Here is a 15,817-nt window from a genome sequence, read left to right as displayed (position 1 = left end):
CACAATCACTTAGAATTGTCGAATCCTATTAATGGAGTCATCATCAATAAAATGTTGGTAAATATTTTTAAAGCTTGTATATTATTTTTATCAACATCCCTAAAGAGGTTGAACATAATGTTGATGTATCGTATAAGACATTAACGATTCGTGGTCGTTGTTTATCGTACAATAAAACACTGCAGGGAGAATAAACCAGTCGGGGCTGCGCCAATCATGGTTTATTCTCCCTGCGGTGCTATAAAATGAACTTCTTGATTATATTTTTTTATAATGTGAAACACTGTAAACACTCATTTCCTCCAAATTGGTTATCACGAAACATCTGACCAACTGTCTAGGCTGAAACTATAGGTCGTATCAAGAAGGCTCCCTTCTGTTGATTAACTGCGCTTGTCACGCCCAACACAAGTTGATTGATGCGTATTTAAAGGCACATCAACTGATATAGATGGCGATGTCATGATGGAGAAACTGCAGACAACCCCGTAGATGTCAGATAGACAGGCGCAGTTTACAAGGGGAACCTGTTGGGTCTAATATTATCACCGTATCCACTGGTTCTTAGATTTATATTCACACATACTTCACACAGCATTGGCACTTTTATCTAAGAAAAGTTCAAATTATTTTAAGGAATTATTTCATTTTTTAAAATAATTTATGAATTACTGCTATTATTTGGAAAGAACAACCATTAGAGTACAAGTATAAGACAAATGTACACAGCTCACACTCGACAGACATGCAATGGTAAAGACTTACATTCTAGATTTATTCATCATATTCAGCGATGATGTTTGACAAGCCTCTGACAAGCAAGAAATGCAATTTAAAACACAATATTTCAGGATAAATTATACATCGACCATTAGAATAAAAGGGACAAAGCCATTTCCATAATCATAAGAAATCTTCGTTGTACGATTCCGATCATGTCATCGGCATGTATTTCTGAATAACTAGGAGGCACGGGTGGCCCAGTCGTCTAAGGCGCCGCGATTCGCTGTGCTGAGTTGCGTCCCTTGGGCACGCCACAAACCTATGATTGTGGGTTCGAATCCCGGTTCGCCCTAATTATGTTTCTAGGTTTGTCAGCACCATACCCGTGCTCGTGGGTTTCACCGAAGTGGTAAACGTCTGAGACCTGCATCACTTCGGGCTTTCCTCCCACATTAAGCTGACACGCCGCGATATAACTGGAATAATGTTAAAAGCGGCGTTAAACCCAACTCACTCACTCACTCACTCACCCAAACACCCACCCACCCACTCACTCACTCACTCACTCACTCACGCACTCACTGTAAGCGGGTCCTCAATCCCCGACGACGTGGATCGTTTCCACGACGTCACTGGATTGTCTGGTTCCGACTCTATTATATACAGGTGGCCGTCATATACCTTGAATACTGCAGAGTGAGACTCTAAGCAAATAAAAACATCAACATTATAATTGGAGACATTGACATTTAGATTAGAAGAGACAAGAATAATTATTCCTTTGGGAAAGGTCTAATTCATTTTTGAGACAATCATTTAGAGTACCTCTAGTGAAAGAACTCCCGCGGACGTCATGCTGGTCCCATGACGCCATCGAGCTTTTAGATCTTTGATAAATGGTCATTTGATCTTACTGATGAATTTTATCTTGTGATAGATAGCGGACAAAAAGTAAAGACGGTTAATTCGTGATGGAAAAGGAATTGCCTTCTCGTCCTATGATCAGCGATTATTTGCTTCCCAAGACTAGGGAAGTACCTGAGGTACCACAGTTCTTTTCTTCAGATGTTTAAAAAGACATCTTAGATGTGAGATAATCTTATAAGATGGTACTTTCGACCACGTCTGCATGTAAAGAAATACGAAATACATACAAAATCACAATATATACTTGTTAAAAACGTTACAGCTGAGTTCTCCTTTTTAGGTCGACAGGACCCAAGGACAAATAAAGGTCGGAACGTCCTCACCCTACTGAACATTGCATGACCCAAATACAATAGTGGACATATTTCATAAGTACTCTCATTTGTAAGATAATAGGTAGGTAGGATAATGGTGGTGTTAAATGACTTTATTAATAGAATATCAACGTGAATGCACATTCGAATATATGTTTACGTAATTAAATACATATTATGATAATATAAGTATGGCGAGTTCTAATGACATTTCAATCAAGACATTAAGTTATTTCAATCTAAAAAATAATTATTGCCTGAAATATATCTATTCCATGCTTGGAGGGTAGCATTGTGGTTAAAGCGTTCACTCCTCACGCCGACCCGTGTCCGATTCCCGACATGGGTACAATGTGTGAAACCCATTTCTTGAGTCTCCCGCCGTGATATCCCTAGAATATTGTTAAAAGCGGCGTAAAACGACACTCACTCATGAGGATGACTACAGGTGCGACGTAGGTGAGATTGCCTGGATTACTGGTGAGAGTTGACGTTTAAGTCAATCGCCAGTTGGTCTGAATAAATGCTACTGCCTTTAACTCCAGCATACATTTCTTCCTCATGTATTCAGTCGTCTATGATCATTGTTGATTCCCAACACCATCTGCAAGGTCCATGTAATGTTCCATGCGGAGATATTATCCAACACTGAAGCATGATTTGTGTGGCCATGGGAACCTTTTACCATTGACAATTTAGTGTTGCAACTGGTCGTTACGAGTATCATCAGTTTCTATAGTGCATGGGTCCTGGCTCAACTCTTGAATATTTGCGTACGAATATATACTTTCGTGGCTATAAAAAAATATTAACACCAAACTGAAATGTATGTTTTGTTCATTTGCACTTTCATTACATGTGTGTGGAGGTTCCCCGACCTAGATAAATGTCTGTATGTTCCAGCGGCATACAACCCAACGGACTTGTATCTAAATGCGGTGACATATTTGCTCAAATTCAATCATGTTCTTGACATGCCGTTCCCTTGTAAATCAAAACCCATTCGGTCAGACGAATGTGCAGTTATATGAGACGTCTCGTCTATCGTTCCCCTATCTGCACATGGCGAGCGTACATCCTCGCGGACATAATGAATTAGTCTAGCTTGGAGCTGACGCCCCGGAAGTGCCCTGCTTGGAAACCGTATAGGTTTTCTATTGCTGTGATGGTGCGTCTGGTGTGTGACAGCCCTTTAGTGGTATTCTATTGCTGTGATGGCTGCGTCTGGTGTGAAAACCCTCTAGTGGTCTTCTCTTGCTGTGATGGCTTCGTCTGGTGTGATAGCCCTCTAGTTGTCTTCTCTTGCTGTGATGGTTGCGTCTGGTGTGGCAGCCCTCTAGTTGCCTTCTATTGCTGTGATGGTTGCGTCTGGTGTGATAGCCCTCTAGTGGTCTTCTACTGCTGTGATGGTTGCGTCTGGTGTGACAGCCCTCTAGTTGTCTTCTCTTGCAGTGATGGTTGCGTCTGGTGTGATAGCCCTCTAGTGGTCTTCTACTGCTGTGATGGTTGCATCTGGTGTGATGGCCCTCTAGTGGTCTTCTCTTGCTGTGATGGTTGCGTCTGGTGTGATGGCCCTCTAGTTGTCTTCTCTTGCTGTGATGGTTGCGTCTGGTGTGATGGCCCTCTAGTTGTCTTCTCTTGCTGTGATGGTTGCGTCTGGTGTGATGGCCCTCTAGTTGTCTTCTCTTGCTGTGATGGTTGCGTCTGCTGTGATGGCCCTCTAGTGGTCTTCTCTTGCTGTGATGGTTGCGTCTGGTGTGATGGCCCTCTAGTTGTCTTCTCTTGCTGTGATGGTTGCGTCTGCTGTGATGGCCCTCTAGTGGTCTTCTCTTGCTGTGATGGTTGCGTCTGGTGTGACAGCCCTCTAGTGGTCTTCTCTTGCAGTGATGGTTGCGTCTGGTGTGATAGCCCTCTAGAGGTCTTCTCTTGCTGTGATGGTTGCGTCTGGTGTGATGGCCCTCTAGTTGTCTTCTCTTGCTGTGTTTGGGCGTCTGGTATGACTGCCCTCTAGTGGTCTTCTCTTGCTGTGATGGTTGCGTCTGGCGTGACATGCTTATACATGGTAATATAATCTAGATTTACATATCAGAAAATAGACTGATATGGATTAACATGTGTATGACAGGACTTGGTGATCAAATCATCTTATACTTCACTCCATCTCTAAATCGGTGTATATTTGTCATCTACATCTACATGTCTGAACATCTATAAAAACAGGGCCGATAAACCTCCGGGTATTCCTGTTTTGACACACTGCATCCGTGGTGTAGCAGATAGAGCGTCTGCCCGGAGACCAGTAGGTCAGTGCTTCGATCCCCAGGTCGCGTCATACCCAAAGAAGACACAATATGGTCCATGTTGTTACCCTGCCTTGCGCTCGGCATTGAGGGGTTAAAACAAGGACTGGTCGGCTCGGAGCCAGTATACTGTGTCTGAGTGGGCTATTCTTGTTAAACTGCGGCATGGTATCTCAGTGGGACGTATCAAATCAGATGAGGTACGGTGATAACATGGACAATCGGAAACCCATATATCTTCAGTTTTCACAGCAGAGCGAAGTGTGGGTCTGGAGGTTTTGGGTTTTTAGTTAGAAATAGTAATTTAAATGAATATGATGTGTCTGTGTTGGATATTGAGTATGAAGGTATTATGTGGTTGAAATTTATACATAAGCAGAATGACACATGTTTCTGTGTATGAGTATATTCTTCTAGAGACATTGACTGCTGTTGATTTTTACACGACTCTTGTATCACAGGTAGCAACATATTATTTTATGATATTATGTATATATGTGGTGATTTTAACATCAGATTGGGTGATCAATAACTTGTTACCTGAACGACACATTGTTGATGAGTCAAGAAATAATCACGGACATCTTTTATCAGACTTTCTGATAAACACGAACTGTGTGTTGTTAATGGTCGTACATGTAAGACTAATGATTATAACTGTTTATCAGGAAAGGGCGTCTCTGTGGTAGATTATTGCCTTTGTCCCTACGAACAATTAGAACAGATATATGATTTTATTGTGACACGTGTGGACCCAAAGGCCGTATCAGCGCTGGATCATTCCTTCCTGTCATGAACAACAGGTCTTCCAAGGATGAAACCCAGAAGGATAAGTTCTGGAAGCAGATCGGGAAAGTTGACATGGGACAGAAGAGACTACAGCCTATCCCTAAATAGGTGAGGTTACCTGACGGGACACTGACTACAAATCAAGACTTGCTAAACTGTAACCACGCTGAAGATACTGTCGTAGAGTGTAACAACGACAACGAACATATTTCGAACTCTGGAAATCTTAACCAACTCATTACTTTGGAAGAAATGAATCACTTAGATGTGCCAGTAGGGGAAAGTCGACCGGATATGATTGCATACCCAGTGACGTCCTGAAAAACTAAACTTGTTTCTATGTAGACTTTTCAACATGAGTTTCATGTATGGACATATACTATAGCATGGAAGACAGAGTATCATCAATCCTTTTCCAAAATCATCGTCAGAAGACAGATATGATCTCCTATCAAATAGAGGTATTTCCCTTACCAACACATCTTACAAACTGGATTGCAATGTTCTGAATTCAAGACTGTACAAACAGGCTGAGAGTTAAAACCTATTGTGTGATGAACAGAATGGTTTCAGGAAAGGAAGATCCACTGTAGAACATGTATCAGAGCGCTCATCGAAACCAGGAAGTCACTGAAGAAGTCAACTTTGCTGGCCTTCATAGATTTCAAAAAGGCATACGATTGTATAGACAGGGCTGTGTTATGGAATAGACTATCTGATCTGGGTATAACACGAAAGATGTAAAACGCTATTGTCTCATTATACGACAGTGTTAAATGCAGAGTAAGACTAAATGGACATTTCACCCAGTGGTTTACGGTAAAATGTGGATTATAACAGGGGTGCCTTCTTTCCCCACTCCTATTTAATCTGTACATCAATTTCAACATTGAATGGGTTAAACCTTGGAGTTGAGGCTGAGGATGGAAGACTGTGTGTATGAGCATATGCTGACGACCTTGTTATTCTGGCTGAGACTGAAGCGCACCTAAATGCTCTCCTGGACTTTACGCACAACTGGTGAAGTGAATATAGTGACAGTGAACAAAGATAAATCAAAGGTGATGCATTGTAGGAACATGTCAACTGCTAAAACGGACTGTATTTTCAGATGTGGGGAAATGACTTTAGATGTAGTGGATAGTTATTGGTATCTAGAACTTCTAATAACAGAACATCTAGATTATACCAGGATGGCGAAGGCAGCGACAAACTCGGCCAGCAGAGCACTGGGTCTACTTACTTCAAGTCCTATGGCGGCATGGGGTATAACACCTACACCAAAGCTGTATGACTCTCGTGTGGTCAACTATCGAATATGGATCAGCCATATGGGGGAGTGGAAACATAGCACTGGTAAGCACAGTATAAAATTGAACCATGAAGTTTTTTATGAGTGTGAAGAAACACGCCCCAAATGCATCTGTACAATGGAATTAGGGTCGGACACCCCCGGAAGTGAGATTGTATGGGAAGCGTGATGCGTGTCTGTACAAGATGTAACAGTCTGAACACACAGAGGCTGACATATACACTGTTCCAGTGGTCCAGACGACAGGCTCTGAATAAAAGAAAAAATGGATCAAACGACTTCACTCAAAATTGAAATGACTAAACCTGTTAGAATTGTTTGATATAAATGACAGACTCAAAGCTAAGTATGTTGTTGCGACTGTAAAAACGCTATAATCAGCACTTTCATTGGTGATTAGAAGCAGAAGCTTGGATGTTCAGAGAGCAGACGAGACAAGGGAGGTAATAAACTTCGACAGTATCGAACCTTAAAAGTCTGACTTCGGAGCTGAATCATACTTGAGATGTGACATACCAAGGAGCCAAGGCGAGCTCTCTCCCTGTTTAGATGTGGAGCAGCACGCCACTGCAACAAACCGGTTGAAGACATGTGACACACCAAGGAGCCAAGGCGAGCTCTCTCCCTGTTTAGATGTGGAGCAGCACGGTACTGCAACAAACCGGTTAAAGACATGTGACACACCAAGGAGCCAAGGCGAACTCTCTCCCTGTTTAGATGTGGAGCAGCACGGTACTGCAACAAACCGGTTAAAGACATGTGACACACCAAGGAGCCAAGGCGAACTCTCTCCCTGTTTAGATGTGGAGCAGCACGGTACTGCAACAAACCGGTTGAACAACGACCTGCTTCAACTGCCCGGGTTTTTTGGAGGATGAGATGCATGTGTTACTCTAGTGTCCAGTCTACAAGCAGTTAACAATAGCTGTGTTTGCACTATGTTGTCAGTTTTATCTTGAGCTTATTACAACCCCTGACGAATCTTTTTCCAGATATTCATGTCTTGCCCAAATAATACTATGAGAGTTTATGCCAAGACCTGTAAGTATGTAATAGATTATAGGAGTACGCGTGTGCTCAGACAGTATGGATGATTACATTGTGTATTATGTTTTATACTAAATATTATATGTATATAATTACGTCTCTCATAATCCCGTAAGGATGGCTGAGTTATATATTGTTAGTAAATGTTGTTTTTATCTGTACCTGGGGTTAGACGAAAATAGAATAATCTGTGTGTCTGTTTGTCTGTCTGACTGTCTACATAATGACGCTGAGTTTGATGTATTTTGTTCAAACGTTGCTTAAGAATGACATTATCTCCATTGATTTTTCCGTTGTCGCTTTAAGTGTCTGGAAGTGTTTTTGTGATGATAATGGTGGACAATTGCGACTGTTTTTCAATATTAATATGGATATAGTCTCCCGAAAAGGAATTATTTACTGACAGATTACCCCTGGGGCCATAAGGTTTATGACCCCGTAAGTGGATTAAGCATTGAATTTCTAAACTGATAAAGTACGATATCCATTGACTGCAAAACATGAATTACACATCTAATAAATTGTCTCCAATACGTAGTTTCTAAATTCGATGGCGTTTCTATGTCGCTTCCGTTCATATCATATTGTGGTGGTGAGGTAGCCTAGTGGTTAAAGCGTTCGCTCGTCATGCCGAAGAGCTGGGTTCGAATCCCCACATCAGTACAATGTGTGAATCCAATTTCTGGTTTCATCCGCCGTCATCCTGCTGAAATAGTGCTAAAAGCGGCGTAAAACCGCACTCACTCACTGTAAAAAGGTGGACGATAACTTTCATGACGGTTTTTATACTGTGTGCGCATTCAAATAGTCGACCACGGATCACACCAGTCTATAATGTAACACCATCATACGAGGCTACCATGTTGCTGAGAATGTGTGTCTATACCACTCTGCTTGTTACTACCCGAAATCCACAGGGGGCCAACACGCTGAGAGTCACGACTACACATATACAGTAACATTCTTACATAATCCGATCATGATTTTGCACTGGCCATCACAACATACAACATCGCCGTCAAATTACAGATTAAAGAAAATCATTGGCATTTATATACGCCCGTTTCCCAAACCTTTAAACTGTTATCGATTAAAAGTGTATACAAGTAGAATTTCTCTACCAGTGTATTTTCAAACAACAGCCCTCTTCAGATAGAGTGCTTTATTTTATTAAAACCCCTTTGATGGCTTATTTAAATAATAGCAAATTAAAGATAAAAAATAAAAAAATATTTTTTTTATCAATAATGAGAAGTGAATTCGAAAATTAGCTAACCATATTAAGGGTACTTGTATGCAAATATATTCACGTGTTGGAAAAGGCGATCCGACAGAATTGCGAGTGAGTGAACTTTATTTTCAGTGATGTTACAGCGTGACAGCTTGATGTGGAGGAAAAACACACTGTAATACAGATCGGACGTTTACCACTTTGGTGAGACCCACGCGCGCAGGTATGGTGCTGACAAACCATAGAGCATAATCAGGGCGAATGTCAGATTCGTACCCATGATTTTGAGATCCTGGCACGTCTAAGGGACGCAAGTGTGAACAGCGAACTGTGGTGACGACTGGTTCTCTCACTCTTTCTCACCTGGCTTCGTAGATTTGATGAAAGCTGAACAAGAAGGTATTCCTTCCTGAAGATAATTCATTATAGCGCCTGAGTTAACTCCTGTCTACGTTTTCAATTTGCCAATTTTCCACACTTGACCCTATGTGTGTGCATTTAACCATATGCTGACAGTCCCCAAGTCCATGGCTTCCCGTCGTCATCTCTGACAAGGTCCTAACTCCATCAGTCTCAGATCATCGTAACTGACAGATAACTGACTCAACAAAAATAACCGCGTTGGAAACTGTCCCATTCTGACGGAAGGAACTGCGAATATTTACACATTTCCATTTAAATTGTATTTGTCGTATTATATGCTATTAAGTTTAGTTTCGAACTAAATTCAGTGGATTGTAAATCAACGACACATCCCTTTACAGGAAAAAAATGTATCATCAGTGATATAATGTTGCTTGAACTATGGGGAAACATTCTTGAGGATAGCCACTATTACTTTTCCTTTAAGTATATATTACTTGTCCTTCCATCAATAACTATGGTATTTCTGTAACCATACACCATGTGTTCTTAACGTCAGTCCTGCCTACACGTCCAACCATCACTCACGTTTGTCAAGTGTAACTTTGTTGGACAGAAAGAACATTGATCGATACGTATCTTTTTTGTCTAGGTTTGAAAACATCTAATGCTTTTCCTATACCAGGCTATACGAACGATAGTACTCACTTCTGAAGAGAATTCAAAAGAGATTCAAAATAACTCACTTATAATGCGGTCTAGACGTCTATATTATCAAAGAAAAAAGAACAAAACTTGATCGTATCGTGCGGGGATTGAGGGATTCGTTCACAACATCCAAGTTAATAATAAAATGCATTGGCAGTAATTACCAGCGTGATGACGGACGTTCTGGGCATGGAGTTGGAGCATTACCACAGGTGATGTTTTACAAGCCAGGTATTCATCCTACAGTTAGCCGACACGCACGGGAATATCATCGTCCACGCACAAACTGGACAAACTACACCGTGGTACAACGTTTAGTGAGGAACTGATCTACTACCCGGTATGAACAGTATTATATCTCGGTGGGCCACCTTAATATGCGAGAAAAAAAGCCCGGAATTATGCAAGTATTCGACGTGTGTCACTTTGGGAAACAGAACGCATGGATATGATGCTGACAAAGTGGGAACCACGATCTGGTCGACTCTGGGATTCGAACACACGATCACAGTATTCTGGAACGCCTCTGAAATTGACTAAGATGTTTGTCAGTGACGGGTTACACCTGCATCTATCCCCTATAAAAAAACAAAGGAAGTTCATCAAATAAAGATAAATAAATATTCAAAACATCAAGTTTATCATGGGACTCTGACTGTGTTCTGATATTTACTTATATCTCACCCGAAAATTCACCAGTTAATGAGAATATAGATAGTGATGGATTTACTCATCTTGAAAACTACTTGAACATTATTGTTGGGGAACACCCACACAAGCATATATTTCTTGCTGGTGATCTTAATGCAAGGACAAAGGACTTCCTTGACTATATCCCTGATGACAATATTGACTTTATTCAGAGAGATGTTGATGATTATCCCTCTGATACATTTGATATGCCAAGAAAAAACAGAGACTCAGTGACACATAATAATTTTGGCAAAAGACTTGTTGAATTGTGTAGGACCTTTCGTATTCACACATTGAATGGGAGATTGTTTAATGATATAAATGGTGAATTCACATGTTTCACTCATAATGGATCAAGTGCTGTGGATTACATGATTGCCTCCTCTTCTCTCTTTCCATATTTCTCTAACTTTGGGGTTGGATCACTCCAATCACTTCCCCTTATATTGCTCACTCAATATTCAGGGTACCTCATCTGGTAAATATAGTCAACCCCCAGCCCCAGGTAATACAAGGAGTAACTCCAACTGTAATCTGGAAAAGGAAGGTGGAAGCAGTTGGCAGAAATATGTGTGGAATGAAGGTGCTAAAGAAACCTTCTTGCACAAGCTCGAGGGTATATTAGTAGAGCATTATGATTATATCTTACAAGTAGCTAATAATAATTGTAATACAGCAGTATCTTGTATAGTCAGTTATTATCAAGAAGCTGCAGAACACACCAAAAAGGTATATGGTTTAAATTCTAACTTCAGGAGAAATCAGCAGCCTCCCTGGTGGGATGATGAACTTGAATTAATTAAACATGACAAATACAAAGCCCTGAGAGCTCACAGAGATCATGGGGAAGCTTTTTCACTTTTTAGGCACTTAAGATCAATGTTTAAAATGCTTTTAGTAGAAAGAAAAACTCCTTTCTTGAAGCACAGAGAGAAAAACTGAAAGCTGCAGGAGACAACCCAAAGTTGTTCTGGAAACTGCTCAAGGATAGTAAACCATTAAATGCAGTCACTCAATCAATTAATACAGAGCAATGGACTAACCATTTTATGTCTCTTCTTTTTAGGCAGGATCTTGCACTTGATAGCAGTATGTACCATATCCCTGACAATAATGATCTAACAATTAACATTCCTATTTTAGCACAAGAAATATCAAGACACATAAATCAGCTTGGGAATAATAAATCCCCTGGGCCTGATGGTATTGCTGCTAAAGTCTTCAGAAAAACAAATTACACCAATTTTAGTTATTACATTTAACAGAATCTTTGAGAGTGGTAACTTTTCAGATGTGTGGGGAAAAAGTATCATCTGCCCTCTGTTCAAGTCTGGTGATATGAATGATGCCAACAATTATAGAGGCATATCACTCATTGATACCATATGCAAAGTATTTACATCTATTCTTAATGCTAGACTACAGAGGTGGTGTGATGATAACAATATCATTGACGAATCTCAAGCTGTATTTAGACCCAACTATTCCACGACAGATCATATATTTTCACTACAGGCCATTATCCAAAAGTATGCATGTAAAAAGAAAGGAAGGTTCTACTGCTTATTTGTAGATTTCTCAAAAGCTTTTGATAATGTTGATCACGATATGTTGTTACAGAGTTTGGCTGATATTGGTGTCTGCGGAAAGTTTTTGTCTATTATCACATCAATGTACGATAAACTGTGTGCCTGTGTTAGAACACCTGCTGGGTTATCCAAATACTTTAAGTGTAATATAGGTACCCGTCAAGGATGCATCCTCGGCCGTCAGATGTTTTTAATATTCATAAATAAACTTGTAAATTTTATGGAAAATTATGGAGGACAAACCGTTTTTATTACTAAAGACTGTCCAGCATTATATGCACTTATGTTTGCTGATGACGTGTCATCTATTGCTGATACACCTTTAAATTTACAAAAGAAGATCAATGACTTGGAACATTTTTGCAATACCACAGGTATGAAGGTCAACTTGAAGAAAACTAAAGTTATGGTATTCAGAAATGGCGGACCGCCTTAGACATTATGAAAAATGGAAATTTAATAGTGTATATATTGAAACTGTGTCGTTTTATAGATATTTGGGTATTGTGTTCACGCCCAAACTTGTTTGGACTAAGGCACTAAATACTCTTGCTGCACAGAGTAACAAGGCCATTATGACATTATATAGATATCAAAAGAAAGTTTATAATATACCCTGTCAAGATTTATTTAAGATATTTGATGCTATGATTGTGCCTATTGTCTGTTACGGCGCAGAAATATGGGGCATCTCATATTGTAAAATTATTGAAGATGTACAGAATAAAATGTGTAAATGGTTTCTAAATACAGGTAAAAGAAGAAACAATGCAATGGTTTTAGGAGAGTCCGGAGGAGCCCCTCTCCAACTTGTGTATTCCACAAAGGCCATCAAGTATTTGTGCAGGCTACTGCGTTTGGACGAGCGCAGACTGCCTCGCCAATGTTATTTAATGCTCAAATCACTGGACCATTCTGGTCGCACCACATGGGGATACTCTCATTAAGAATATTTTGTTAAAATTAGGTTTTGGATATGTATGGTCAACACAAGATGTTGGCAATGTGAAGATATTTATTCATCTTTTTAAGCAAAGATTATTTGATAACCTTTAACAATCATGGTGTAGTTCTATCAATAGTATATCTGATACCTTTTATTATAAACATTTTAAATCCCTGTTAAATGTAGAAAAATATATTACACTCCCCATACCAGTACATCTGAGAATATGTATGACTCGTTTCAGATGTAGCAAGTTTAAACTTGCAGTTGACTTGGGGAGATACACAAAAGTCCCATACACTGAACGATTATGTACATATTGTATAGAAAATGGTATATCTTTTATTGAAGATGAATTTCATGTTTTACTTGTATGTGAGCATTTGGGACTGATACTTGTTTAATAGAGACTTAGGACTGATAATTGTTTAATAGAGACTTGGATCTGATCTTGTTTAGCAGGGGCATGGATGGGTCTAATACTTGTTTTTGAAATCTCAGAAAAGTACCAAGTTCGGTTATACGAACATATAAACTTTCAGCTTTCTACTCCACCATCTCACACGACAATCTTTAAATAGGAAAGGACGCTGTAAGATGATGACACCACAGCATACACTCGCTTGACGTATTCAGTAACTCGGTTGTAACTCGGCACAATACACCAGTTTACAAAGATAGAACTGTTTAATCAATAGATGATGTTAAGAAATCAAGATGAATTACTTGAATTCAAAACTCCATCAGAAAGCCACAGCAGAAACATCTGTTAAACTTCGCTGACAAAAACGTAGGCTAATATGCTGTCTTACAGAATATTAGTTGAGGTTGACATAATTAACTTCTGTTCCAAAGTGAGATATCAATGTTTAAACTCAGGGTCTTCGTATTTGCCATGTATGTTTTTCCAAAAGTGTGACAAGGTGTTCTACAAGATTGGCAGATTAAATTCCGACTCTAATTTCGGACTCCAACTACTCAACACGTAACGTCGGAACGCAGCTGTGTTCACAAGTGTGATTAGAAAATGTCACCACACGATTGCATTGCTTTAATTACCTGTCTCTTATATGTTACTCTCATTCACAGCACAATTTATGTTTTACTGTAAAGTTTGGAAATAAAGGCGACAAAACCATGTCAATAGCAACAAGAAATCAGGATCGACTGTGCGATTACGACTGTGTCATGAGCTTGTGTTTTTTAATCAAATAGTATTGATACCAGGTGTTCGCGAAAAGGTGACCGTCACAAACACATGCAAAGGCAAGCCAATTGTTCAGTTGAAAAAAAAACACGGGAGTGTATGGTAGAAATCAAAACGGGGAGTGAGGTTTAAATAAACTATAGTGGGGACAAAAAAAATGCACAACGAAAATTACGAATTTGACAAATAGCCACACACTCCTGAATGAATATCAAAACAAGGGCTTTCACTTTCAGCTCATCCTGGAAATCAACTGATCCGCCAATTGTAAACACAGTATGTCAGTGGGGGGAAAAGGAGGTTATAATATGATTTTCTTATATCGTACGTGTATTTCTCTAGAAATTAGAAGAACTATTTCTGTTTCATGGAGAATAGTAGTCGCATCAGATCAGTTGATCAGTTTCAGTCAATTTTTAAAATGTGACATTCCCCAAAAAACCAGTTAAGATATCTCAACAAAACGTAAAATGTAAAAATGCAATAACGTCGATCATACAGATATCTACTTCAAAACATACTTTTGATGTTGCAAAAACCATATGCGAAGATTGCAATGACATATACTGAACAACAAAAGTTCCTGTGACATTGAATAAGACTTAATGCAAAGTTGTGTTTTTTACCGAATCTGAAACATTTTCGGTTTGCAACAGATAAATGACTCATGTAAGTGTTCAAATGGTTTAAATTGCCATACTGACTTCAGAAATACGTGATTTCATAAACAAAAATCATGAACATGCCAAAATGTCAATTTACAAATCAATAGCGTATGTGTCCACCTCTGATTGCGATGCAAGCAACCCATCTTCATCTCATGGAATGGACCAAGCGTCGCACAAAGTCCTGTGGGATATCTGTCAATATCTGCTGGAGAATGTTTCGAAGTTCCTGGAGAGTCTGTGGAACACGTGATTGACGTCGAAGGCGCCGATACATCTCTTCCCACTCGACTGGCGAGAGATCAGGGGAGCGAGCCGGCCAGGGGATGATATTCACGTTGTTTTGTTGAAGAGAATCCTGAACAAGTCGAGCAATATGAGGCCAGACGTTGTCATGTTGAAAGGTAATGCCTGAGCCATGACGACGCAAAAACGGTAGAACAACAGGGCCTATGATCTCGCCGCGGTAGCGCTGTCCATTGAGATTTTCGTCTACCACTATCAAACGGGTCCTCTGTCTTGCTGTAATCCCACCCTATACCATAACGCTGCCGCCCCGAATCGATCTGCTTCCATGACACAATGATTGACGTAACGTTCACCTCGACGACGGTACAGTCGAATCCGCCCATCGCTGTGGCTGAGGTGAAAACGAGACTCGTCAGTGAATAAAACTTGTCCCCACTGCATGACCGTCCAGCGTAGACGCTGTCTGCACCACTGTAGACGTGCTTGAAAGTGGTTTCCTGTCAAAATGGGACGTTTGGCGGGTCTTCTGGCGACAATCCCTGCACATCTGAGGCGGCGACGTAGGCCAGGGATGCTTCTTGTGGTCACTGTTGCTGTCTGGAATCGATTTCGTAGGTGTGTTGTTCGAATCCAGTTGTCTTGTCGGTTATTGGTTACCCGTAGCCTGCCACTCCGAGGATGGTCTCTGACTGCATTCGTCTGTTGCCAATGGTGTTTCTGTGGACCTTAAATTGTCTTTGAACATCACGTTGAC

At 40.2% G+C, this 15,817-nt stretch overlaps 1 protein-coding gene across 1 annotated transcript; it reads right to left on the bottom strand.

Moving 5' to 3' along the window:
* Nucleotides 1-3,118: 3,118 nt before the first annotated feature.
* On the bottom strand, nucleotides 3,119-4,015 carry LOC139444656 (leucine zipper protein 4-like). The gene has a single exon (XM_071225588.1). It carries the CDS (start codon nucleotides 4,013-4,015, stop codon nucleotides 3,119-3,121), a length of 897 nt encoding a protein of 298 aa, XP_071081689.1.
* Nucleotides 4,016-15,817: the final 11,802 nt, after the last annotated feature.

The sequence above is a fragment of the Haliotis cracherodii genome, unplaced genomic scaffold (assembly GCF_022045235.1).
Source record: "Haliotis cracherodii isolate W230 unplaced genomic scaffold, xgHalCrac1.p SCAF_10, whole genome shotgun sequence".
Lineage (NCBI taxonomy): Eukaryota > Metazoa > Mollusca > Gastropoda > Lepetellida > Haliotidae > Haliotis > Haliotis cracherodii.
Note: the sequence above shows the minus strand (reverse complement) of the source record. Positions and strands in the feature narration are given on the sequence as shown.

Bases quoted from the DNA above. Each gene is read 5' to 3' on its own strand.
- LOC139444656 (XM_071225588.1), bottom strand. From the start codon at position 4,015: ATGTCACGCCAGACGCAACCATCACAGCAAGAGAAGACCACTAGAGGG.